The 25,725-nt window shown below is 36.2% G+C and overlaps 1 protein-coding gene across 3 annotated transcripts in view; it reads left to right on the top strand.

Moving 5' to 3' along the window:
• The window catches only part of Khc-73 (Kinesin heavy chain 73), a 110,693-nt gene that overhangs the window by 65,302 nt on the left and 19,666 nt on the right, over positions 1-25,725 (top strand). For 2 of the 3 annotated variants that reach the window (XM_090103142.1, XM_090103141.1), the window contains exons 4-21: positions 6,799-6,926; positions 7,567-7,716; positions 14,152-14,399; positions 14,968-15,115; positions 15,551-15,730; positions 17,200-17,299; positions 17,716-17,864; positions 18,152-18,398; positions 18,727-18,870; positions 19,136-19,246; positions 19,618-19,841; positions 20,432-20,587; positions 21,201-21,233; positions 21,553-21,714; positions 22,209-22,325; positions 22,640-22,916; positions 23,333-23,529; positions 24,175-24,335. In XM_090103142.1, coding sequence (XP_089959268.1) covers positions 6,799-6,926; positions 7,567-7,716; positions 14,152-14,399; positions 14,968-15,115; positions 15,551-15,730; positions 17,200-17,299; positions 17,716-17,864; positions 18,152-18,398; positions 18,727-18,870; positions 19,136-19,246; positions 19,618-19,841; positions 20,432-20,587; positions 21,201-21,233; positions 21,553-21,714; positions 22,209-22,325; positions 22,640-22,916; positions 23,333-23,529; positions 24,175-24,335 — 2,932 coding nt within the window. Of the gene's footprint in view, positions 1-6,798; positions 6,927-7,566; positions 7,717-14,151; positions 14,400-14,967; positions 15,116-15,550; positions 15,746-17,199; positions 17,300-17,715; positions 17,865-18,151; positions 18,408-18,726; positions 18,871-19,135; positions 19,247-19,617; positions 19,842-20,431; positions 20,588-21,200; positions 21,234-21,552; positions 21,715-22,208; positions 22,326-22,639; positions 22,917-23,332; positions 23,539-24,174; positions 24,336-25,725 lie in introns of all 3 variants that reach the window. The other variant, XM_090103140.1, reaches the window with a different exon arrangement.

The raw sequence follows: 25,725 nt of genomic DNA, 5'->3' as shown, positions 1-25,725 counted from the left end.
GTGTTTATATTTTATACATTGGCAAAATGTTGAATACTAATTCATAACTAACTTTGATAAAGCATGCATATTTTATGAATAAGTAATTAATTTATGATCCTCCACTATGATCTATATTTTATTTAATTTAAAACAACTCTCCACTCTCAGAGTAAAACAACATTCGTAAATTATAACGACTGCTCGCTGACTTAATTATTTTGTACATTTCAATGTTAACTCGAAAGGGAGAATTTAGATTTCGACAGTCATTTATTTGCAAATTTCCCGCGTCGAGCACATTCGTATATTTTGTAAAATTTTACTGCAGTTTATTTTAACTAGAGTGAGGGAATTCAAAATTCCGACGATTCCACTGTTGAAATTGTTTTAATAAAGTTCCCGGTGTGCGAGTGAAATAAGACTCCGCAAAGCCGAATTAAACATTCATGGAAGTTGTATTTTTAAGAGACGTGCAAAAATTATATGCCAGCATTTTGAATTTTTCTATTCTTAAGAAGAATTAATCGGCTTTTCTCTTATTATTTAAATTCCTATTTATTTGCTCAGTTATGAAGTTAGTAGAAAAACTGGATCATTAATTTCGTCTATTATACAACGCTCACATAAAAGCTCTGTTTGTAATATAATTATTGAAAGCACAATCAGGTAAGCGATTTTCGGGTAACGGGGACTAACGTGAAGTGTAGATACGCCCACGCGAAAATAAAACAAAGCTAAATGTTCCCTATTGTTTTAAACTCAGTAACTCAGAGATATATTTTATTGGATACTGGAAAAGGCAATTTAGTTTTCAACTCGGTATGAAATAGATTACGTTATGAATTATGTATTACGGTACATCGAATGTGATTTATATTTGCTGTCTGTTTTATTTTTGTAATAAGGGCGGCAGATATTGTTAAACTGTTATTGTATAATAGCCTGTATTACACATCGCGATAGAGATTAGTTAGCACCTATTTATTGTGTACTAGCTTTAATACCTTCAGCCAAGATCTGGACTTACCACCATGGTACCATAAAGTGGTAACTATAAAAGTACTAGCGGTCCGCCCCGGCTTCGCCCGTGGTACCTACATGTTTAAACTATCCTATCTCTCAAGTTGGATCGAACTGCACATGGTGTGCGAATTTTATTATAATCGGTTAAGTGGTTTAGGAGTCCATTGAGGACAAACATTGTGACACGAAATTTATGTAGGTATATTAAGATATTTCCAATGTGGAAAATTATAGGTCGTCTAGCGCCCTCTCTTCCCCACACTGGAAATAATACTGCTTCATGACATCATTATATAGGGCCAGGTTATACAAATAAATCCAAGAGATTCATCAAGACATTCGGAATATTCTCATACAATAAGTGAAGTCGAAACGAGAACAGAGTGGGATGAAAGCGCGACCTCCGTCCGGGTGACCTAAAACTGCAGGTGCCAGAGCGGGTCCAAGTCACACTGTATGAGCTTAGTTGTAGCGGGATGCGTCTTTAGATTACTTTGTTTGGAACTTTGTTAAAACTAGAAGAGTTGTGAGTTATTGAGATTAGAATATGGAGAGTGTACATACGTTGTTAGGATTAGAAAGATTCATACAGATAGTAAACGTTGAAGGACTTCCTTAGAGACTACAATTGGACTGTACAGTTTTGTTCAAAAATGATTTTTGAAATGAACAACGATTTCCTAACATTCTTAGGTACTGCCTCTACAGCGAGCCTTTCAATGTGCTATCCTTTTTATGAATAAGACCGTAAATCTTTTAGTAAGATGGTTTTCTGTCCTGGTGAAATTGATTTCGCATGTTTATCTTAATTATCTACATTACATATTTATGGAGAGTTTTATGTTCGTGAAGTTATAAACAGGCTTTCACTTTTAAGAAATTCCATTCATCAAATATACATTAACGTGGAATAATATTGTAGCCGCGTTGGTGACCAGATATGTGCGGTTTCATTTTCTATCATGACAACTCATTATGCTTGTCATTGAAATGTTATATGTGGTCGTAATTATCTGGATTAGCTTTGTGTATTGCGATTATTTTTATTGTTAGAGGTATAGGTAGAGATAGCTTGTTGATGAAATACTGCTGTCTGCTACAGTTAGATTACGATTTGCAATTCAACAATTTGATTACAACATATAGAGTAGTATAGAACATGTGATAAGCTCGAGAGCATTGAATGAATATAATAAAATGCTGGTTAAAAACATCGTTAATTTGTAACGTTAACACGACACAATATAGTCCTCATGTAGTTAATTATTTTTCCATATAACAAGTACCTATAAAAAGTCACCTTGTTTATTTTTTCGAATCGCTTTATACAAGTCACTTGGTCCGCTGTTTAAGCAAAGTTTTAACTACCCAGTGTTTGGATTCGTTAATTGTTATACTAGTAGAGCGCATTCTGTAACATTCTGTGAAAATTTACATTTTCTAAAGTGAATTTAGTTTATCACCTGCTAACCTTTGTGATTCATGTTTCATTAAAAATAACCTATAAAATTTACCACTAATACATACCTACCTTCTATATATTATCAGTTATTTTCTATATTACTAAAGCGCGTCACACACGGTGAAGATACTATAATATTTTATGTTAAGATTCTCTACTATAAAATATTACAGTATCTTAAGGTATCCGGTATCAGCGTTCTGACTATCATTTTTCTTTTTGTCATTGCGTACTAAGACCCCTGTAGAACCACCATCCTGTTACAAATGACGAGAAACCACCGTGTGTGACGCGCTTTATTCATAAAATGTATTTGCGTAATATATTTTAATGGAAAAACTCATTTCGAAAATAATTATTTGCGCAAAGTGGTGCTCATTAGGTACGTGCTTGCAGTGATTTAAATCACTCGAAAACATTCACTTGACTATTAACATATTACAATTGCACCAATTTACAACTGTTACAACAATCCCAAATGATGGATTGGTTGCGGTTGGCTGGACGCCAGCTTTTTGGATAATCTCTTGGAGGAATGTTCAATCACGCTTACTTTTGAGGGTATTTTGTTGTAGTTATTTATTGATTAGATAATATTACGTACAAAATTAAATAGCGCTTGATTTCCTTCAATTAATTATGATCGAGTTAATTACAGACAATTTTTGGTTCGACGCTTGACATTAACGACACTCGTCCATAAGGGTGCACTCACACACATCAGTCACCGTCAAGTCACCGATGACTGATCGGTGACGGTTTGTGTACGTATCCACAAACACCAGTCACCGTCATGTTGTCCGTCAGTCACGTCGCCGGTTTGACTGAATCATTGAACACATACATCAGGTTAGTCAGTGATTAGACGTGTGTCACGCTAGAGAACATGTAGCAATTGACGGTAGCACGACGCTGACTGAACTGAGACGTGACGGCACCGGGTGAGTGGGGATAAAAGTATGGTACATGTATGGAAAGATTATTTGACGTGCCTGACCGGGGACGTCACTGATAGATTTCGTGCCGGCGACTGTCGTGTGGGAACAGAGTCATACTAGAACTATTGATACATATTTTTTTTTAATCCTGTCCGGTGACGTGCCGTGACGGTGACTGATGTGTGTGAGTGCACCCTAAGAGTTCAGTCAACCAAAAAGGCTTTACTCGTCTAATCGCTTTGAAAGTTTATCACAAATATTAATTGTTTAACTAACAGTATCTCTTTTTAGAGGTCGTACTCATCGTTTGCTTGTTAAAGCAAATTTAACGACATAAAACACAATGCTTCCCAAATAAATCTTTCCACACGTAACATGAGATTTCTTTCGTTTCATTGCATTTTCCCGTCTTTATCAGCGTTTAATCTTATACGGTAGAGAAACCTAAGCCGAGCCGTTCCCAACAATAGACGAAATTGTTGGTTGATAACGCGCCTCGAGGAAAAAAGGAGAAATTGTTAAGATAAAAGGACAATCGTGTCCCACGCCTCCACGAGATACATTTATTATGGCTTTGTCATATAGAACGCGTACTTAGCGCGCGTTAAGGCTTTGCCAGATTTCACGCTAACTTAGGACGCTTCAGAGCGCTACCTGACGCCGATTTGTGTTATCCTACGTGCTATTGGCTTCACTCAGATAAAAAGCATACTTATTGCGCGTCAGAGCGTTGCAGCTCTATTTGACGGTAAACATTTCGGTATCATATTGCGGCGTCAGATTAGCGCTCTGTCGCGCGCTTAATCCGCGCTCTATCTGACAAAGCCTTTATTATGAGGCGACGGGGTTTCTTCGTAAAAGTGTTACGTACTTACGTATGATATGTCGACAATATTAGCGCGGGAGAGTTAGGGCGATCCCATGTCGCTTGACCACTGCTATTTTAGGGTATTATGGACTATGATGACTTATGGATGTGGATTTTCATCGATTTATAGAGGTTATGGTTGTAAGTGCCTAAATGTGTGTCATAAAAATAAAATGTAGTCGTACTTCAAATTTACGGGATAAAAATTATGTCTTGCTATTTGACTGAGACAAATCTGTAAAGAAACTTACAACTTGTAGGTGTTACATGTCTCTGCTCTTCATTGATATTTAAATGAATACTTCATACTTTAAAGAATTTGATTATAGGTTCTCAATCGACAATCACATACCATCGTAACAGCCCCTGCCTGTTATGTCTGCATGTATTATATTTTGTAGATGCGATTTTCGTTCGATAGCATAGCAAAAATTCTCCGTTCCTTTGCCGTAACTCATCTCTTTAATACCATATAAATTTACCTACGTTAATAACCCGTCAAAAGCAGTTAATAGCTCTCATTATTGAAATGGTAATTTTCCTTTCCAATGAATTACTACCTTTATCAACTAAATGGGTTTTCTGAGAAGTAGCTTGAATTTATAAAACTGAGATTTTTCGCTCTTTACAAATATTGTTTTGACGTTTTCGATTTGAATCCATTTTAACGAAACAGATTTAGATTTAACTTTATATCATTATGTTTTTTTGGTAATGTTAAACAACACTCACGTCATTTATGATGTTTTTCTAATAAAAACCAACCTTATAAGGTTGTAATTATAATTCATCAAATTCAAGAGACAAAGTTTTGTTCTATTGATTGTGCTAGGGAAGCGCGTACCATCTTAGACCACATCTTAGCTTTACATCAGGCGGGATTGTGTTCAAGCGCAAAAAAGATTGATTCCACAATACACATTTTCCAAATCTGCGCATTTAATACATTTATATCATAATTCTAATGTAAAATCCATTTACTACAAACGCAATAATGTAACATCTAATGCTTCACATGAAATACGTTTAATTGCAAAGTGCAACTGACCTCACGCTATTTCTGCCGAGTGGGTGCTTCCCTTAACGTGGCTCGCAACTCGACATCTAGAGAGCTCTCTCAGACTAGACTTAAGCTCATTTTAGTTCTATTTGGAGCGTGAGGAATTAGATCTGTAAGTATGGGTAATGCGTCGTTAATATCTGCTTCATAGGGTCGAATAATAAGGGCATTTTTATCGAATATGTATCGAGCTGTTTACTTTTCTGGAATAAGTAGATAATGAATTTATTTGATTAAGGTCTCGAGAGTTCTCTCTGAGACTTAAGCTCGTTTTAGTTATATTTGAAGCGTGGGAAATGGGATGTGTAAGTATGGGTAATGCATCGTTAATGCATTGAACGTCCTTGTTAACATGTGCTTCATAAGTTCGAATAATAAAGGATTTTTATTGAGTATCGTGTATCGGGTTGTGTAGTTGCTTGGAATAAGGAGATTGGAGTTTTATTATTTAATATTGGACTGTTTTCTTCTGAAGAAGGCATTGCAGGTACTCGAAAATGTTATATTTTCATCTCTGAAAATGGTTAATTTGTTATATTTTTTTTATTGCTTCTAATGAAAATGTTAAGTAGTAAAGCACAATATGTGCGTAAGTTATCTTTTAAAATCATCCATATAAATGTTATAAGAATTGGGAAACATTAAATCATATTTATCTAGTCTTATATTTCGTTTTATTTATCCTTTTAGCGGCAAGTGGTTTCCTTATTTACTTTCGCTATCTCTAAGAAATATTCTGCAAGTATTTATTCTAACTTGGAGAATATTCACATTTCACACGTAAGTAGATACTGTACGTCCTTGGAAAGTCAATGATATTGTTGGTAAGTTTCTGTGTCATCTTATCCTTGGCATTTCTCTTTCGATATTTTGAAATATCGCATCCATATTTCATCTGGGAAGTTCTTTGTTTACGTATTCTATCTTGTTCTGTGGTGTATATCGCTATAGGAAATACAGTTCGATGTGGTTACTTGTGTATTTGTTTTTTTAGTGTATTTGTGGTATATTGTATTTTTAGTAAAATTTAAAGTTATAATTACGTGTATTCTTAGAAATTATTTTTAGTGTTTCAAATCTTAATACTAATTGAGATTGAATTTATTCAATTAGGACTATCCAACTTTATATAAGTTGTTAAGTTTTAGACAAAACGGACGGAGTAATGGATATCATAATCTCATAGAAATGAGACGGTAAATTTTAGCCGATTCTTATTTCGTAAATCTCGAGAGAGGCAAAAGTATTAACGGGAAAAAGTCCTGCACAGAAAAAGTATTAAATGTAGAGCCTTACCGCAAAGCGAACGGAAAGCCTCGAGTTTCACAAATCCTTTCCAGCAAAAATCACTATTTACGAGACGTGAACTTTTTCCTTTTTAGCCAACGTTCCCAAAAAAAGGTACTCAATTCGTAGCGTATTTTTTTCTATCATAGTTTCACTAAGTCGGTTCATTTGCCCGCAGGTTCCGGCAAGTCGTACACTATGATGGGCGCGCCGGGGCCCGACGAGGGCGGCATCATACCACGGCTGTGCGATGCTCTCTTCGAGAGGATAGCGAAGCAACAGTCGCCGCCCGCACTCACCTACAAGGTAAGCCTGGTTTAAAGCCATTGTGTATAACGGTTTTGTTCTTGAACCCTTTTGTTTGGTAGCTACGGGATGCGTGTAAGGCTTACCTTTTCTATACCATACCCATCCTTTAGTATGAGACTGAAGGTTGAATGCGTACTGTTAGTTTGAGTGACAATGCTGTGTAGTTTCTGTATGTTTGGGGTCGCTTTTCAAGTGTCATGTGGGTATTTAATCTTTTAAGATAATCGTACAAGCGTAGGTGGTGTTTGTGTATTAAATCTTAACGATTGTACGTGTATAGATATGGTGGGAATTGTGTTAACTTTCTCTATTAAAGTAGGTATGTTTATTTCAGTTGTTAGTTGATTTTTTGTTCCCTGAATTAAATGTAGAAGTAGAAGTCACCTCATATTACCCAATAAGTGCGGCAGTAATACTACATACATACGCAAATTTATCAAATAATTTATTGAAATTGATATTTTGGTTTAAATGGCATTAAAATGCTTTATAAATTTATAAATAACTTATTCATTAAATTTTTATTTCCCGTGTGGAAGAATGACATCATGAATGCTAATACTTGTATAAGACATGCATGATAACCTGGTACTACTTATATGCTAACCACGATGTACTAAATGTTCTCATCCTCCAGGTGGAAGTATCCTACATGGAGATATACAACGAGCGAGTGCACGACCTCCTCGATCCGGAGACGACGCGTCGATCGCTGCGGGTCCGAGAGCATGCCGTGCTCGGACCGTACGTGGATGGACTCTCGCAACTCGCTGTTACGTCTTATCAGGTATGTTTGTATTGGAATTGAAGTACGGACTTTCGCTTTTAGAGCGATAGTCGGAACGGCAGTTTATGCTGCATTATAACTGAAGGTTCGCTTTCTGCGTCCAAATTGGAAGTTCGATTTCGTAAATCCTTCTGGATTTACGAACTCGAACTTCCAATTTGCAGGAAGGGTTAGGCTCGTCTTGTGGTTGAAATTCGAGCTATAAAGAAGGGGAATTATCGTTCATGCAAGCATCATTGAGTTTGCAGCATTAGGTGTACCCTTTTATGTTTGTTTTATAAGATAATGAGAAAGTATTTTTTATTGCAAAGCAAAAAAAATAATAAAAACTATTAGAGAAAAGGTTTAAATTATTTTGAACTTAAGATAACTGAAGAACGAAAGCACTTGCACTTGCTGTGTCTGATTAAATCCAATATAATCGAGCAGTATTTTAATTGCTAAACACTACATATAAATAGAACAAGGGTCCCAAATTACCCTTTATAAACGGTAAGAAAAAGGATAATCCTCAAGAATCTGCACAATGCAGAATTTTGATATTGAAACAAATACGTTTTACACGTGTAAGTACATATAAGAACGGAACGAAGACTCGCTGGGTATCAGCACTTGTAGACATTGATATGACAGTTAATGTTTACAGCGTATTTCACTTCGTATGTGTTTCATAATATTACAAACGTCTCATCCCTGATATATGTACATGTAATTTCAAAGTAGATATAATCGTGTATCCTTTTAAAGAGTCTTTACTTGAGCACGATGAAATATATTTTATACATTGCTTTTTGACAGCCCTGTGCTCGTTTATCTTTTATTTTACAATACAAAATATTTAACTGCCGTCAATTTTATTTAAGTCTCATAGTATTAAAAATATGATTCCGGGAATCTGAAAGCCTGATACTGTCATTTTTAGTTTTTTATTATAAAGCACTTTAATTCGCTTCAAATTCGAGTTTTAATTAAATAAGATATTCAAAACCGCTGTGGCTGAATAGTAACGCTTTGTAATGTATATTTTTTTAAACTTTGACTTTGACCTTTCCATAAGTAGTCCATAGAGCACAGGTCAAACGTATCTTCACGTCTTTCTTTGTAAGAAAGGTCAGGTTAAGTCGATAACTATCTCTAGTACTGATCTACCGCGTTTCTTGATATAAGACAAGGTAAAATAAGTATTTACAAGGTATAAAGGTACGGTGCCTTCTTGGCTACACAGTACACGGTTTGAGTGATAGTGGGTGTACTTTATAATGATATAGTTTTTTTCAATTTCGTGGAAACAAGAATAGTTGCTTCGTGGTTATAATACCTATACCGACGAAATTAAAATGTGTGTTCTACGTTTATAGGGATTATGTTTACGTTGTAAGTGTGATATTGCAGATGGCAAAGTAATATATGAAACTACTGATATATTCTTTTGCAATTTGCAAAATGATGAAAACAAAACGCATCGCGGGAAGGCACAATCGCTATCAAGCCAGAGCACTAAGCAGAAATACCAATAGCAATACCAACACAGCGGATATCTGCTAATTTTATAAATTTCCATAAGCATCTATTAAATATTAGGAACGGTGGGAATTACGTAGATCGTGGCTTCAAAGATTGTCCGTTCCGACGGCTTCATTACGCCGAGTCGTGCTCCGAGCCTTAACGGTATCCATTATTTTGTCTTGATTGCCGCTAATACTCGCTTCCACTCAAACGTTTAATTTTCCCAGTCCATCTCTCGAGAAATCTCTCTGGCGAATATCGTTTATCTTTGAAATTCAATCTAACTTTGGTCCTGTCTTGCTCGTGTTTCGTGATGGACGGGTGGAAACGCTGGTCCGGTTAAAAATGTCTTGTTTACGTTGCAGACGACATGATTCATGTTTGAAGATATATTCTGTTTGGTCATTGAACTGGTGGGTGGGATCGTTCGATAAACTGTGCAAAGAGCAACTATGGAGTTTCTTGCCGGTTCTTCTCCATAGATACTGCTTTCCGAATCGGTGATAAATGTTAAAAATTTGGAAAATCCAAAAGTGCACGCCTCATAATTTTTTTTAAATAAATATTTATTAATTATTATTTTTGTTTATTTAATAACAATTAAACCACATCGAATCAGACCCTGAAAAATGAAAGGGTTCTATTCCTAAGCATACTCAAGCGTAAGAGAAAAAAAAAGACTCGATTAGTAAAGTATTTCGGTCGCTATCGTGTTAACAAGAAAAAGGATCCGCACATACAGACACACGGACGTCCAAGACAGAACTTTTTTAAACTGTTTTTTAACTAGTTTAAATAACAAAAATGACATCAAAAATATCATGAACGTTAAAAATAGTGTTTTTTCTTAATATGTGTGTATATGTATTATCTTACAAGTGCAATGTATGATACATAAAGACATTTTAAGTTTGAAAAATCAGATGTTTTGCGCGAAGTGACAGTAGTACCCACCTCAACGCTTCGCTTATGAGGCGTGCAATATGACGATTCAGAAGAAGTCTAATTGAATAAATAAATGTTTAAGCCTGAGTTTGAAGCCAGCAATTTTGCGATATTGTTTATGATATTAATTATTGGGCTGCTGAAATTCATGTCGCTGAATCGTGTAATTGAATTTATTGTTTCTGTATTAACCTATTTTAAGATTCAGTAAATATATTTACATGTATATCTCCCTTTATGTTAATAAAAGTGGATATGTAAGAAGTTTGTACAAATATATAAAGTATTGCACATATAAAGAAGATTATGATGAATTCGAAATTGATATGTCCATCTATTTTATTGCAAAACGCAAACATGTGCATACTGCACAATATTATTAGACAAATAACATTTCTCCCAGATTGCTTTGACGAAGCAATGAAAATGTTTATTTTTATTAAACTGAAGAGATATTATTTGATAATTTTTTTTTCGATATTCAGAAATATCTTGGTGATCTATTTATTTTAACGAATTGAAACAAAATGCGTTAAAACACTATCTACGTATTAGAGTTAAAGCTCATTGAATTTTCAGGGATTTGCTGAAGCGTAATACAAAATCAATATCAGTACTGAGAATTGCATTGTTTCCGACCAATTTCATTTGGATGAGGTTATGATTTCGGCAAATTATATTTTTATGGACGTTGTGGGATAATTTGCGATACTTATCAATTTTTTCAATAACCTGTAGGTATATTTGTAGTCATCGTTTTTTGAATGAAGGGTAATAATAGCGTTAACATTAAACTGCTCTAAAAACATTTTTCTCTATTGCCGTCCTAATCGATCGGTTCTTAATAAATTGTACATGATCATATCATGATATCTATCGTTTATTTACGAACCTTATTACGTACATATAAGATTGATAATGTAGAAAATGCTTCACTATATTTAATGTGTATTTATAGAGAAACCTTAACCCATAGTCGGAAGTATATATCATTCTGTATTCATACTTGACCCTGAATAGAGAACGAAGTATATAGATTATAGATATTACATAACCAAGCCAAGCTACTAAGTCAGGGCTATATAATGGAATACGTAATGTGCGTGCTCCAATGATGGATTATAGCCGAATGTATGTATCACGTGTACAGTATGGTGTTTTGGCTTTATGCTGTTGTATGGTTTGGACGAACATTTTAGATGTTTCGTAACGACGTTGAGATTTGCTTAGCTTATTAGTGAAAAAAGTGAAGTCCCATGTCCCCTTGTGGGGTAAGGGGCAGATACATTATCATTCACTGATCGATTTTATTTAAGGACAAGTAGGTGATCAGCCTTCTGTGTCCTGCCAGACCGAGACATTTTTTTTTTCTTTGTCTCCACCGGGAATCGAACCCAGGACCCCTCGGTGCTACGCTCACGCGTCAACCACTGAACCAAGGAGGCGGTAGCTTATTAGTGAGCTTAGCTATAAATGACTGTAGTTTTTATGTTATTGTTTTGTTAATATGAGATTGTTTTTCAAAGTATACATAAGAAGGTTCTTTCGTTATAACTTCGATACAAAAACTATATAGGAATCGTTGAATGCTCAAATGATTAAATATTTAGATTTTTTTCCATCCACAATATCCGATGTTCAAATGAATGCGGTCGTTTTAAGTGATTGTATGGCAGAATTTATATTGAAAGCCGATTATACTTGAAACATTTCAACTGGTTGGTGGGCACGATCTTCAAACAAGAGAAAATGAGTTTGTTATTTGTATAAATAAGCTCTTTACAGGCAATTAGTGGTCTTTGCTGAGTAATGGTTGTTACTTGTTCCGCGAGCTCGGAACTAATAAGACGATATTTTAAGATTGAAATTATTTTCTTAGAGAGGGAGATGTATGTGATTGTTTCTTTATATTATAAAGAGAAAAGAAAATATACAACACAAGGGAGTTTTTGGAATCTATCCTACCTTCTGACAAGTTAAAAGAATACAATTTCCGTTGAAAAATTACATTCTATTTTACTGTAATCCATCTTAAACATACACATTAGAGTACATTTGAAAGGCCGTAATTTTATTTATTCACTCGTGTTACGAGAAAAACTCGCTGTGGAAGGACGAGTGCCTGCAAAGTTGCTTCAAACAAACCTAAGTAAATAACGTTTAATTTGCCAACTCTATTTTGCGAATTCCTAACGTTTTAATGTGTTTGACATTTTTTATTTCATTTATGAGAGAGCTGAGGAAAGGTAAAAATAGAAATACAAACAGTTCAGTTTTTAAATTGTTACCAAACTGTTGTTTTTACTTTAATTAACAAAAAGATTGGTTTGTTTACGTAACGGAAAATTTTGTACAAATATTTCCCTAGCATATTCTCGAAAAGTGCGTAACGCTCTCGGCCTCTTGTCTTACTTGTCCAATTAAGAAACAAGCTTCTGTTCGTTAGTATTTGACTTGACGAAGTAAATGAGACTCTCGAAGTAATCTTCCAATTTGAATATCAACTGATTTCAGAAAGAACAATGAATTTGTAAGGGCCCTTTAATGACGTTCATTGCTTTTAAATTGGGGGTACTAATAGTAAAATTCCTTCATATCTACTGAATTATTATTGGAGCATTGAATTTGTTAAAATAAATAAAATATGAATGATTACAAACTAATATATCCCTATTCCATTCCTAACACATGTATCCCTGATAATATTTTGTAGCACATACGTAATTCGGCAAAGTCCTTCAGCCAATAAACAATATCAGCTAGGTACTCACTATCAACAAGTGCGAAACAAGGGCCCAGTGAGAGTACTATCGTGTATCGATTATTCAATGAGCTCTCTGCTTTACAAGCAACGACCGTGACCCGCCTTTGTGCCGCGAACTGGGTTAAAGATGGAACAAGGATGAAATTACTTTTGTTTGACAAACTCCTATAAACGCAGGGAGGTTCGTGTTCAAGGTATTTTTATATTGGAAGTTTTGTTGAAGATGGCATTGTAGGTAAAGATGGTTAAGGATTTTTTCCGTTGAGCTTAATGAATAAAAAGTATAGGGTTGATTGTATTAAAAATTTCTATGTTGATATTTTGTCTGCACGTGAAAGCAACTCTTGTTATCGCAAATTTGTAATGCTTATGCAAAATAAACAGATAAGCGTTCACACTAAGAGGAATTGAATATTTCACAAACTTTTACTCGTAAACCAAAATGATGCCAGAAATATATTAAATGTGAAATGCAATTTCCGTTTCGTGCAACACATTTATTTACTGTCGTCGGTAAAGCTAAACAGATTTAAAGAAAACATCGTGAATTTTACGTAGGTACAAATCATTGCACAAGCTACTTTCTTGATTCAAAGCGCTATGATAAATGTATTGTGGTGTATCACTTTGGCAGATAATATAGCAAGTTTGCATCCCTCGAATGTAATTTCGGTCGAGCGTTTGGCGTGTTGAGGCGGCAAACCGTTACAAGTTCTGACTTCTGGCAAGAGGTGTTCCGCTTCGAGACGTTGAAATTGCTTGCAATATTACCGCAGCTATGTATATGTAGGTACTAGCGGTAGAAACGGCTACTTAAAACTTGGACGGGATATTGTGTAACTTTTGACGTCAAGGGGTAACACAATGACGTTAGTGTTTAGGGTACATAAATGTTAGATGGATGGTTCTAGGTTGTATGTTATTAAATTTTGCTTTCGAAGCGTATTTTAAAAATTATAAAGTTTTCAGTTTTATCGCAAATTTCACATATTTTATGTACACGCATATAACAACTAATAATACACGTGGCGCTCTTTTTATTTCCTTCCTTTCTATTTATATAACCATGATTTGACTAAAAGTTATTTGTATGAATATTGACATAAGGGAAGAACTAAATGAGATTGTGAATTCGATGGCGTATCTATTGCTTAAACGAGGAACAGGTGCTTTTGAGGTTTCCCAAAAATATAAGCCGATACTTACACTGTTGTTCACAGGACATAGACAACCTAATGACGGAAGGCAACAAATCGCGCACAGTAGCCGCTACAAACATGAACAGTGAATCCTCCCGTTCCCACGCGGTGTTCAGCGTGGTGCTCACACAGACGCTGTGCGACTCTGCGACCGGTGTAAGCGGGGAGAAGGTGGCGAGGCTGTCCCTGGTGGACCTGGCTGGGTCGGAGCGGGCGGTCAAGACGGGCGCGGTGGGCGATCGGTTGAAGGAGGGCTCTAATATTAATAAGTGAGTTGCTTTGTTATTGAGAGAAATAAATTAAATTTATTGCCAAAAACACATTATATACTAAATTTATCTTAAAATTAAATGAGGCAAATGGACACAGTCTCAGCAAAATGCTGCACAAAAAAAGCGCTGATTTACAGGCTTAAATATTATTATTATTTGCTTACATTTGAATTTTGATGTATTGGTGACATGGTTAATGAAACTGTTTTGTGATTTCATCAATGGCAGATACTGTCCTCTCTATTTCAAGTATAGGAGTTGATTTTTGATAAAACGAGTAGCCTTTGTTTGTTTTCATGTTTCTAGCCATCCGCATTTTGATTATTATGAATTCTAATCTTGTCATAGCAACGTAAAACTTATGGACATTAGCTGAAATGCAATTTTAAAGCATGTCATGAAAAATTGCTAGAATAGCTGCAGAGCACTTTAGATTTATAAAATGTATATTTATATGACTTTTATAACAATGAAAACTTTTTTCCTTTTTCTTCATTAAAAAGAAGATAATTTCTACCAAAGCCTAATTAAAACAATCGCTAACGAGTTATTTATCCTCCACCAGGTCACTAACAACACTCGGCCTAGTTATATCGAAGTTGGCGGACCAGTCGTCGGGCAAGAACAACAAAGACAAGTTCGTGCCGTACAGGGACTCGGTGCTCACGTGGTTGCTCAAGGACAATTTGGGCGGGAACAGTAAGACTGTTATGGTAAGTTTTGATTGTGACTGCTTATAATATTATGTGTGTGTGTTAAGAGTTATTGTTACATATATGATTTCATGAAGTTATAAATTAGTTTGAAGTCAATTAGAAAAGCTTATGGTTCAGAATTGCTTAGGTAAACATTGAAAAGTAATTATTGCTGGCATTTAACTTCATTTCTCTTAATGAAACACTTTATATAAATTCAATGTTTTCCTTTGCGTCAAGATTTTCCGTTATTTCTCTTAATTAGCACAAAATATTATAACTATATCCATTTTATCGTGATTGCATGAAATTGCCGTATCATTTTGTTTTGTCCTATAGTCACTTCTTCTTTCCATATGAAACCTTTATTTTATTTATCTATCTATAAAGCTATCGATCTATCAAGAAAGAAGCTTATCCATTCAGTACAAACACATCAACTCCAACCAACAGGTAGCGACAATATCACCAGCCGCCGATAACTACGAAGAAACATTATCCACGCTTCGCTACGCGGACCGAGCGAAGCGTATAGTGAACCACGCGGTCGTCAATGAGGATCCGAACGCGAGGATCATACGCGAACTGCGACAGGAGGTCGAGGCTCTGAAGGAGATGTTGAAACATGCTACGGTATGTGATTTGAGTGTAAGTGATTTTGATTGAATATTTATTACACAAAACTGATCATTTCACATAATATTTTGTTGTATTAAAGTGATATGTGCCAGTGTTGAGAAGTCCTATTACAAAAGCTTTTAAGAATAAAGTATTTTAAAACAAAAATACTGGGTCTACGACAACGGCAGCACGGCTTATCCGCTACGATAATATTTGCTCATCTGCTACGATAATGCTCACTTGCTACGAAACACTGCAGTCCGCTACGGCGTAGCAAGCTTTTGTGTTGTCAAAAGAACCCTTGTTAGCGATATTTTGTTTGGACTGTTATTTCAGTTCTCGCATTATAGTTTTGGTACAAGCTTTTTGTTTTAAAAGCTGTAGTAATAGCGTTTATGTAACGATATGACAATAGTTTTTAAAGAATATTCTAAATTTTATGCATAAAGTTTCGCTATAAAAAAGTTCATCTTAAATTATAGGCTTTTCCATTTTACGTGTCTTATATTTTAGTTTTTATGTACAAAGTTCTGAGCTTCCATAAATTATTTATCAAGAAGCCGGGGCGATATAAAAAATAAGGTATGACACATTTGAGACGATCTCGACGATATCGTGGGCCCTTGAATAAAAGGGGTCACGTATGCATAGATCAAGCTAACACGAGGCTAGGCGAGTCTAGATACAGCTGTATTGAACTAGGATAAAATATACATAAAACTCATGAATATGTATATTCGAGTTTAACAACGCTAGTGGCGTAGGGTGTAATGGAAAAAGTTTTGCGTTGTTTATTGGCACGAAATAATTATAACGAAACGGGGTTTGTTTTTGAGAAAATATTGTTGTTTAAAGTTTTTTGGGGTGCTGGATAGTTATGAAAATATTAGTTTATGTAAGGTAGTTTTATAAATAGAAATGTTGAAAATATATATTTTAATGTAAAGTATGTGTCTATCTTAATATATATATATATATATATATATATATATATATATATATATATATAAATCTCGTGTCACAATGTTTGTCCTCAATAGACTCCTAAACCACTTAACCGATTATAATAAAATTCGCACACCATGTGCAGTTCGATCCAACTTGAGAGATAGGATAGTTTAAACATGTAGGTACCACGGGCGAAGCCGGGGCGGACCGCTAGTAATGATATAAAAAGGAATAGCAATGTTTTAAAGTCTAAGAACAAACGAAACAGTCCAAGTCTGTCAGTCAGACGTATATAGATACATACAAAATTTCAGTTCCTAAACGATTACCTCCAACGGTTTTTAAAAAGACTCTATACTCTTAAAAGGATTAGTTTAAAACATAAATTTTGCACTAAAAAACAAATGCTAAGTTAAACTGTAGTATACCAGTATCTCGAACAGCTTGCAAAAAAGGGAAAAACAATGATTAAATTCCAATAGCTTTGTAAAACTCTTAAAGGATTAGTTTAAAACTCAAAGTTTTGTACACAGGGTTCGCCAGTCGGCGAGGATGTTCACGAGAAGCTGGCGCAAAGCGAACACCTCATGAAAGAGATGTCGAGGACTTGGGAGGAGAAACTTGTGGAGACTGGTAAGTGATAGGGATTAATTGTTTTTTTTTTATGAAATGTACGTTTTAATGTGTGTGCGTTTTATTGTGTGTACAGATTGTTGTGTGTGTATGTTGTTGTGTATTTAAGTGGGTAGATGTTTAATGCATTGAATATAGTGCAGTGAGGAAATTGTGAATGCGGGTTGATTTCGGAAATTTGTGTATATTATTAGTATTTAGAGAGCATTACTACAGTACTTGTTGTAGTACTTGCAGACTTTACATAATATTTACTTTGTATTATTTGGGTGTACCCTTATTCTGCAATTAACTGCAGAACACCACAATTTTCTTTTATAATTAGTATTATTGATTGATTAAACGGGAATTTTTGTTAAATATATGTATAAATAAATATTTATACGTGCTCATGTAATGTGTTATTCGTGTACCAGGTCGGATACAAAGCGAAAGGCAACACGCGCTAGAGAAGATGGGCATCAGCGTGCAAGCGAGCGGCATTAAAGTGGAAAAAAATAAGTTCTATCTCGTCAATCTGAATGCTGATCCCTCGCTCAATGAACTCTTGGTTTATTATCTTAAGGTAATAAATATTTTGTAAATAGCAGAAATATTGGAAAATGTTTTCATACAGTGATTCAATAATTTATGACTTGTGCGGTCGATATAATATGTTCGCATGTAATATTATCAAATATTTTCAAACAAGTAAGAAGCGTATATGTATTGTCTCATAAAGTAAATTGTTCACTATAGTGTCTTCCTTTAGGGGACTGGAAACCGACAATTTTAAAACTATCCTTATTTTTCACCTGTCTTCTACTGTTTTCCAACACCAAATTTCTCAAAATTCTATTCCTTTTCGCACAGGACCGCACGCTAGTAGGCGCGGATCGTTCCGCCGATATCCAACTATCGGGGCTCGGTATACAGCCACAACACTGTCTCCTACAAGTGGAGGGCGGAGCCCTACACATGCAGCCTTTAAATGCGGCCAGGTGCTTCGTCAACGGAGCCCCCGTGCTCGAAGGAGTGAGATTGGGACATGCGGATAGGATCCTGTGGGGAAATCACCACTTCTTTAGGGTCAATTGTCCCAAAGATACCAATGAGCTGGGTGAGTTTTGTAAGTATTGCTTGAATTATTTGTTGGAAGGAGGGAATTTTATGTTGATTTATCACATTGGATCTTAGTCATTTTTTTTGTCACGTGATCTTACTAATGTTGAAGCATTTTTGTTGTACATAGAGGCTGACTGTAATAATTTTATTAACAATCTTGAGGATCTTCCAGAAAAAAGAACCTAAAAACACCAGAATGTCATTTTTTTCTGGTGTAAAAAAAAAAACAGTTCTTTCTTATGTTATTGAGAACCAAAAAGCAATGGTGTAGACTTTGAAATTTTTATACTATCGGCACAATAATTAAATTTGTCTCTTTCAAGCCACAGCATCCGAACCGCAAACTCCCGCACAACCGATCGACTACAACTTTGCTCGCGACGAAATAATGCTCAACGAGCTCAGCAACGACCCCATACAGACGGCCATCTCGCGCCTCGAGAGACAGCACGAGGAGGATAAACAGGGTGAGTTTATTATTTTTAAATGATGATTTTTTTTGGCTAGCTTGCTTAATAATGTACAAGGTGCAATGACATCAAGTTTGATACATTGGCACGTCATGTGGGAAAAATAATTTGAAAATGTGTATTGTACTTTTTGATTACATTTAATATTTGGTTTCTCTTAAACAGATTTTATATTAAATTTTCCTTTTAATTTAATAAATTGTGAATTTTTTCTTGTAAAAAGTATATTTAAGATTTTCATTACGTATTTGTTCTATTTCAGTTGCATTGGAGAAACAGAGACAAGAATACGAACGACAGTTTCAGCAATTACGAAATATATTATCTCCATCAACGCCCTATCCACCATATTCATACGATCCGCTCAAATTAGGTAAGATAAACTCATGTATTATTAAACACGTTTCTTTATAGAAGGTAAAAGTATTTTTTGGCTTAATAATGAAAATTAATTAAGCATTCAAGATGTTTATTTTTTCTGTTAAAATTTGTATATTGTATGATCAGTTATCAGTCATTTAGAAATTTCTCGCAGATCTTATCATTATTATTCGTAATTGTTAACCAAGTTTCGTGTTTCATTTCAACATCTTACGCATCTTCTGAACAGATGAGCCTAATCCGCTTTATAAAACTATGTTATAACATTTTAACGTTTCATATGATACTATCTATGTGTTTATTATTTATATCATAATGATAACTATAGTTATCACAATATTACCAATATAATAATATTCGCAGGCAAAATGACGGCATGCACGCCGACCACCGCCGCGCGGGTGGAGCGCTGGGCGGCGGAACGCGACGACACGTTCAAGCGCTCCATCGGGCGGCTCAAGGCGGACATCCTGCGGGCCAACGCGCTCGTGCAGGAGGCCAACTTCCTCGCCGAGGAGATGCGGCGGAACACGCGCTTCAGTGTCACGCTGCAGATACCGCCGCAGAACTTGAGCCCCAATCGCAAGGTGCGTGCTCTAGGTAGAGCATTGACGCAAGCTCTACATTAGTGTACGCGCTCTATTAAAATGCACATGCTCTACAATAGTGTACGCACTCTACATACGTAGAAACCACAGAAACGCTCTACCATAGTGCACATGCTCTACAATAGTGTACGCACTCTACATACGTAGAAACGCTCTACAAAAGTGCACATAATAATATGCACTACACTGACATACAAGCTCTACATTGACGAATACGCTCTATATTCGCAAAATTGCGCTCTACACTAACATACGTGCTCTACACTAACACAGCTATTCTTTATTCGTGTACACACTGTTCATATACGTATTCGCTCTATATTGTACACTCGTGCACACGTTCTACACTAACACACGCCCTTTACACGAATGCAAGTATTTTGTGAGATGAGCCGCAACACACGAATAAATTAAGCGAGTAAAATAGCTTTATTAACCGTTTTCAAAATAATTCTAAACTTTACAGTGTTGTAATAATTTCATCCATGTGAAATATTATTTTTCTCAATCTGTACTATTAAAATTATTAATATATTTTAATTATTTATTATATTAATAAATTCTCACAGCGAGGTGCATTCGTCTCCGAGCCAGCCATAATGGTTAAGCGGCCAACCCGCGGTGCGCAAGTGTGGTCCATGGAGAAGCTGGAGAACAAACTCGTGGACATGAGAGATATGTACGACGAGTGGAGGCATAGACAGCACGAGGATGGGGACGATATTGTGAGTAAAGAAAAAAAGACGGGTTGCACTCCGGGAGTGCCGGCAGAAGTGAAAACTTGATTATTAACGTTGAGCATGTTTGATATTTTGGAATGGTATCCGTCTTACGCTTTTTCGATCAGGTCACGTGTCCTGACGCGAGTTTAAGATTTTATACCCATTACAGAAAAAGTCCTCAACGCCGCTAAAGAAGTTTTCACTTCAAAAACTAATTTGGTATGGGTAACGGGTGGTGTCTGTTTAAAGAATTTGGGAAATGGAAAATTAACAAAGCGACTTACATGTTATGCTAACTACTTAAAAGTTTTACGAAAATAACCATTGCATAATCTTACCAGTAACTTAATTATTACCAGAACACTTTGGTAAGAGCACTTAAAAGTATAATTAACGGTGTAAAATTTTAACTACCATAATAAATTTTCCCATAGTTAAAAATCAATAACTAACATGCAAGCTTTTATAAATATTAGTTAGCACTGTTAACTTGATACAAAGCTGTTAACACGTATTAAAATATTAAAGAAACGCAAAAAACAGGCAAGCAAATAACATACGACATCGTAGTTAGCGAATAGTAAAGTGCACATACAATAAACATTATTAATTTCAGGATGCGGCTCAAATAGACGTGGAAACACCAACGGTGCGTTTAGCTTTGCGTAGCTTTTGGATTGTTTATTTTTATCATTATTGTTTCACATTTTAAAATATTTTGTGTTTATGGCGTATAGTAGACTAAAAAACTGTTTTTTAATTGATTAATATTTTAAAATTAACATTTTGCACATCAACCCTCCTATAACTTTTGATTTACCCGCTAAAATAGGAATTTTACATCTATAGTTACCTGCAAAATCTTCACATGTATAGCCACACTTTTACAACACGTCACAAGGGAAAAATCATACTTTCAATCCTGCCCTCTTTTAGATTATTTATGAAAATAATCAAAATTTCAACAGGAACCAGAAGAAAAAGCGCTAGATCCATTCTACGAATCGCAAGAGAATCACAACTTGATTGGTGTCGCCAACATTTTCTTGGAGGCGTTGTTCCATGATGTGACGTTGGATTATCACACGCCCATTATAAGTCAACAGGGAGAAGTTGCTGGGAGGTTGCAGGTGAGATTTTTATCTATACTAATAATAATATAAAGCTGAAGATTTTGTTTGTTTGTTTGAACGCGCTAATCTCAGGAACTACTGGTTCGATTTGAAAAATTATTTCGGTGCTATAAGCCCATTTATGGAGGAAGGCTATATGCTATATATCATTACACTAAGACCAATAGGAGCGGAACCACGTGGGTGAAACCGAGAAGTGCAGATAGTAGATAATATTGTTGATTAGAGCTATCGATTTAAAAATTGCATTAGAATAAAGCTAGTTACTGTATTAGAAAAGTTAAATTATAGCATCTCTTACCAGATCTTCTCTATAGATCTAGACTCCTGTTAGCGAAGGAAATACTGTTAAATCTGTAAAGGGTAACATACTTGTTCATAAATGTGACAATATAAATAACATAGGCATATCACAAATTTTAAAGGATATAATTAGAATACGTTACTTGTGACGATCTTGTCATTATGAAAAGTTTGTGTTTGTTTCGTAGGTTGAGATAAGTAGAGTATCAGGCCAGTTCCCACAAGACCGTATTTGTGAAGCGGCGTCCGACAGTTCTGGCGATATGAGAGATGACGATGAGCCTGTAGATCCAGCTACACAGCAAGTAAGATATTATACTTAACATTTTAATGGTGAATTAAACAAATGTACCATGTGTTTACTAAATTATTATCTTCTTAAAAAAATTACTCAATACATTTTATTCAAATCTTATTGCCATCATTTAGTTCACATAATTGTTTGTCAAATAGCAAACTGATTTGATTTAAGTCGCATTCTGTTCGTCCGCAAAATTGTTCAGTTGGCTATTCTTGAACACAATATATTTTGTGAATTTTCTTACAAAGTTTTAACGTGACATAATTTACTACATTTCCCATACAGGTACATATTCATTTAATTATTCCACATCCACAGGTGACAATCCGCGTAGTAATCAAGCAAGCGAGCGGGCTACCCCCCTCGCTTTCGAACTTCGTGTTCTGCCAGTACTCAGTATGGGGTGGTGGGGAGCCCGTGGTTGTAGCACCACAAGTGTCCGCGGACACCCCGCCCCCCGCGCACCCCGCGGTCCCTGCGCACCCCGCGCACCCCGTGGTGACGTCACCGCGCCACCAGCTCGTGACGTTCCGATTCGATCATAGAAAGGACTTTACGATACCGCTCACGGAGGAGTTCATTGAGCACTGTGCGGGTGAGTGTCTGTTACGTAGATACGAATGTATAATGTCACATAGTCAATCTGTTTATGGTATACTCTTATGAGAAACCATGGTAGATATTTATAGGTTTACTTTTGAGATATAATTTTATGTCTAGTCTAGATTGAATCAAAATAAATAAAAAACAAGTTTGACAATTCAGGTAGAAAACTTCAAGAGCCCTTAAGTACAACTTGACAAAAAGTGAAGTTTGGTTCGTAAGCTGTAGATAGCACATTATGTATTCGATATAATTCTAAAATTTTTAAACTTTTCCTTGTGTTTGATTTTACGCTAGTATTATTTCAATCGTGACAACGTTCTCTATCAATTGCGTTTAAAATCCGTTGCAAAGTCTTATCTCTATGTATTGTATTTGTCAATTGATTAACCAAAACTTGTATTTCAGAGGGCGCTCTATCAATCGAAGTGTGGGGCCACCGTTCCGCCGGGTTCAGTCGTGCGGTCGGGAACTGGGAAGTAGAAGCTCAACAATTGGCCAAAGCGCGGTCCCTGGCCGACCGCTGGGCGGAACTCACCAGGAAGATCGAGCTGTGGGTCGAGATACACGAGCTGAACGAACAGGGGGAATACGCGCCCGTGGAGGTGAGTGGGGTACGTTGTATAGCATAAGAGTCACTTCGTAGGAAGTAAGATGTGTCTAAAAAAGCTGTAAGCGTCACTACGCACTTTATTAGATAATTTAAACACTATAAGCGTCACTATGAACTTTATTTAAGATAATGAAGCATTTAAATAATAATTATAAAATTATAAGTAATAAATCATGTCGAAAAATATAATCGTTTAGGTAACACTTATCCCATCCGACACATCAGCACGGTGTATCAGTTTAACCACGCCCCCTTCGGTGCATTCGGTGCTTTCCTTTGGTTATATTTGTGTGTATTTTCATTTCTTATTTCCAACTTACTTATAAATCCTATTACGTCACATCATCTCACAATCGATATCGAATTTGCTTATTTAAAAAAAAAAATTGGTTGCCTGTAAAGTCTGTATACGGGTGAAAGTTTTACGTGACAACGACTTTTTATGTCTAAGGCGGGCTAACCATGCCCGCGTGCCTCTCACTCGCTCTCATTGTGAGCGCATAACGTGAGCGGAGCGTAACGCAGTTTCTTGAAGTGTCACCCGGCAAACCAATTTATAAGACGTTGTCACGTCAAAAATGATAACCTTTTTTTCAAATTGGTTAATAATACCTAACGATATAATATCGTGCATCAGGTAACCCAACGGGCGGACATCCCGACGGGCGGCGTGTACCAGCTGCGGCAGGGCCAGCAGCGGCGCGTGGCGGTGCGCGTGCGGCCCGCCGCCAACTCGGGCACGCTGCCCATCATCTGCCAGCACATTGTCAGCGTCGAAGTGGGCTCCGTTACCGTCAGGTGGGTTTATAACTTAGATCATTAAGTAATGGATGGAGCACGCTGGCAAATGTTCTAACTAAACTTTCTGCCGGTTTTGGTGCGGGGAGGGTAACTCACACTTTGAAACACAATCACACATTCACAAAAATAATTTGTGTCTTTACAAACTCAAACTATTACAAAATGGACAGACTAGCATGTTTTTGCACACATACATCGATTACACAGAAAAATCTCTATACATATACGTAATAATACAATCGCTCTAAAGGGATGTAACCATATCGATATTACAAAAATAATAATTTTGTTGAAATTAGAAATAACATTAATATTATATTCATAAAAAATACTACACAGGTCATTTGTAACGTTTTCATCATTATTATATGCATACGAAAAAACAATAAAACGCCATTTTATTTGTATTTGAATATGTATTTATTCAACACATCACATATTATATTCAATAAAATAAATATCGGTCCAGAAATTTTTATTATTTCTGTACCGAGGTGTCCATTCTGATTTTCTCCCACAGCATTCAATCCACCTTAGCCTTAAAGCAGGATTTTTTGTAAATCTGAAATATACGCAATATTCGTACATACATATAAATAAAGGAGCTGCTCCGCGCGGTTTCACCCCCGTGGCTCCACTCCTGTTGGTCGTAGCGTGATGATATATACCTTCCTCGATAAATGGGCTATCTAACACCGAAAGAATTTTTCAAATCGGACCAGTAGTTCCCGAGAATAGCGCGTTCAAACAAACAAACAAACAAACAAACTCTTCAGCTTTATAATATTAGTATAGATTACATAATAGAAAGGTTACAAGATTAACATTACAAAAAAAACGGCTAAATGCGAGTCGGACTCGCGCACGAAGGGTTCCGTACCATTAAAATGTTCTGCCAGTTAAAAGTAACCGAGCGTAAATTTTAATAAATATATATGTTACGGCTAAAGGTAGGTGAGAACATAAACTTAAGATTAGCCGGCTAAACTTAGGTTTATTTTCGACGAGGTGTTAATGTTAGTTTGTTCTATCTTTAGCCGGCTAAACTTAAGTGTAACCGCAGGCCCGTGGCTAAAAATGTCGGGGTGGGTAGATTTGGTTACTATAATACATGTAAGGAACAGGGCGAGTGTTTTCTGGCACTTCGCCGGCTGCTGCCGCAGCACGCTCGCTGCGCTCGCTCGGCTCGTGCGGGTCTTAAGAGTTCTAACCTAACCTAACCTAGCCACCAGCTTTCTGCCCTGAGTCGGGGTGGGTAGATTTGGTTACTATAATACATGTAAGGAACAGGGCGAGTGTTTTCTGGCACTGTGCGGGCCCCTCAAGCCCTCCACCGGCCCGGCGCTAACCAAATCTACCCACCCCGACATTTTTAGCCACGGGCCTG

Source organism: Colias eurytheme, chromosome 6 (genome assembly GCF_061535395.1).
Source record: "Colias eurytheme isolate Ceu_HAF_F1 chromosome 6, ilColEury1 Martin Lab GWU primary, whole genome shotgun sequence".
Taxonomy (NCBI): Eukaryota; Metazoa; Arthropoda; class Insecta; order Lepidoptera; family Pieridae; genus Colias; species Colias eurytheme.
Note: the sequence above shows the minus strand (reverse complement) of the source record. Positions and strands in the feature narration are given on the sequence as shown.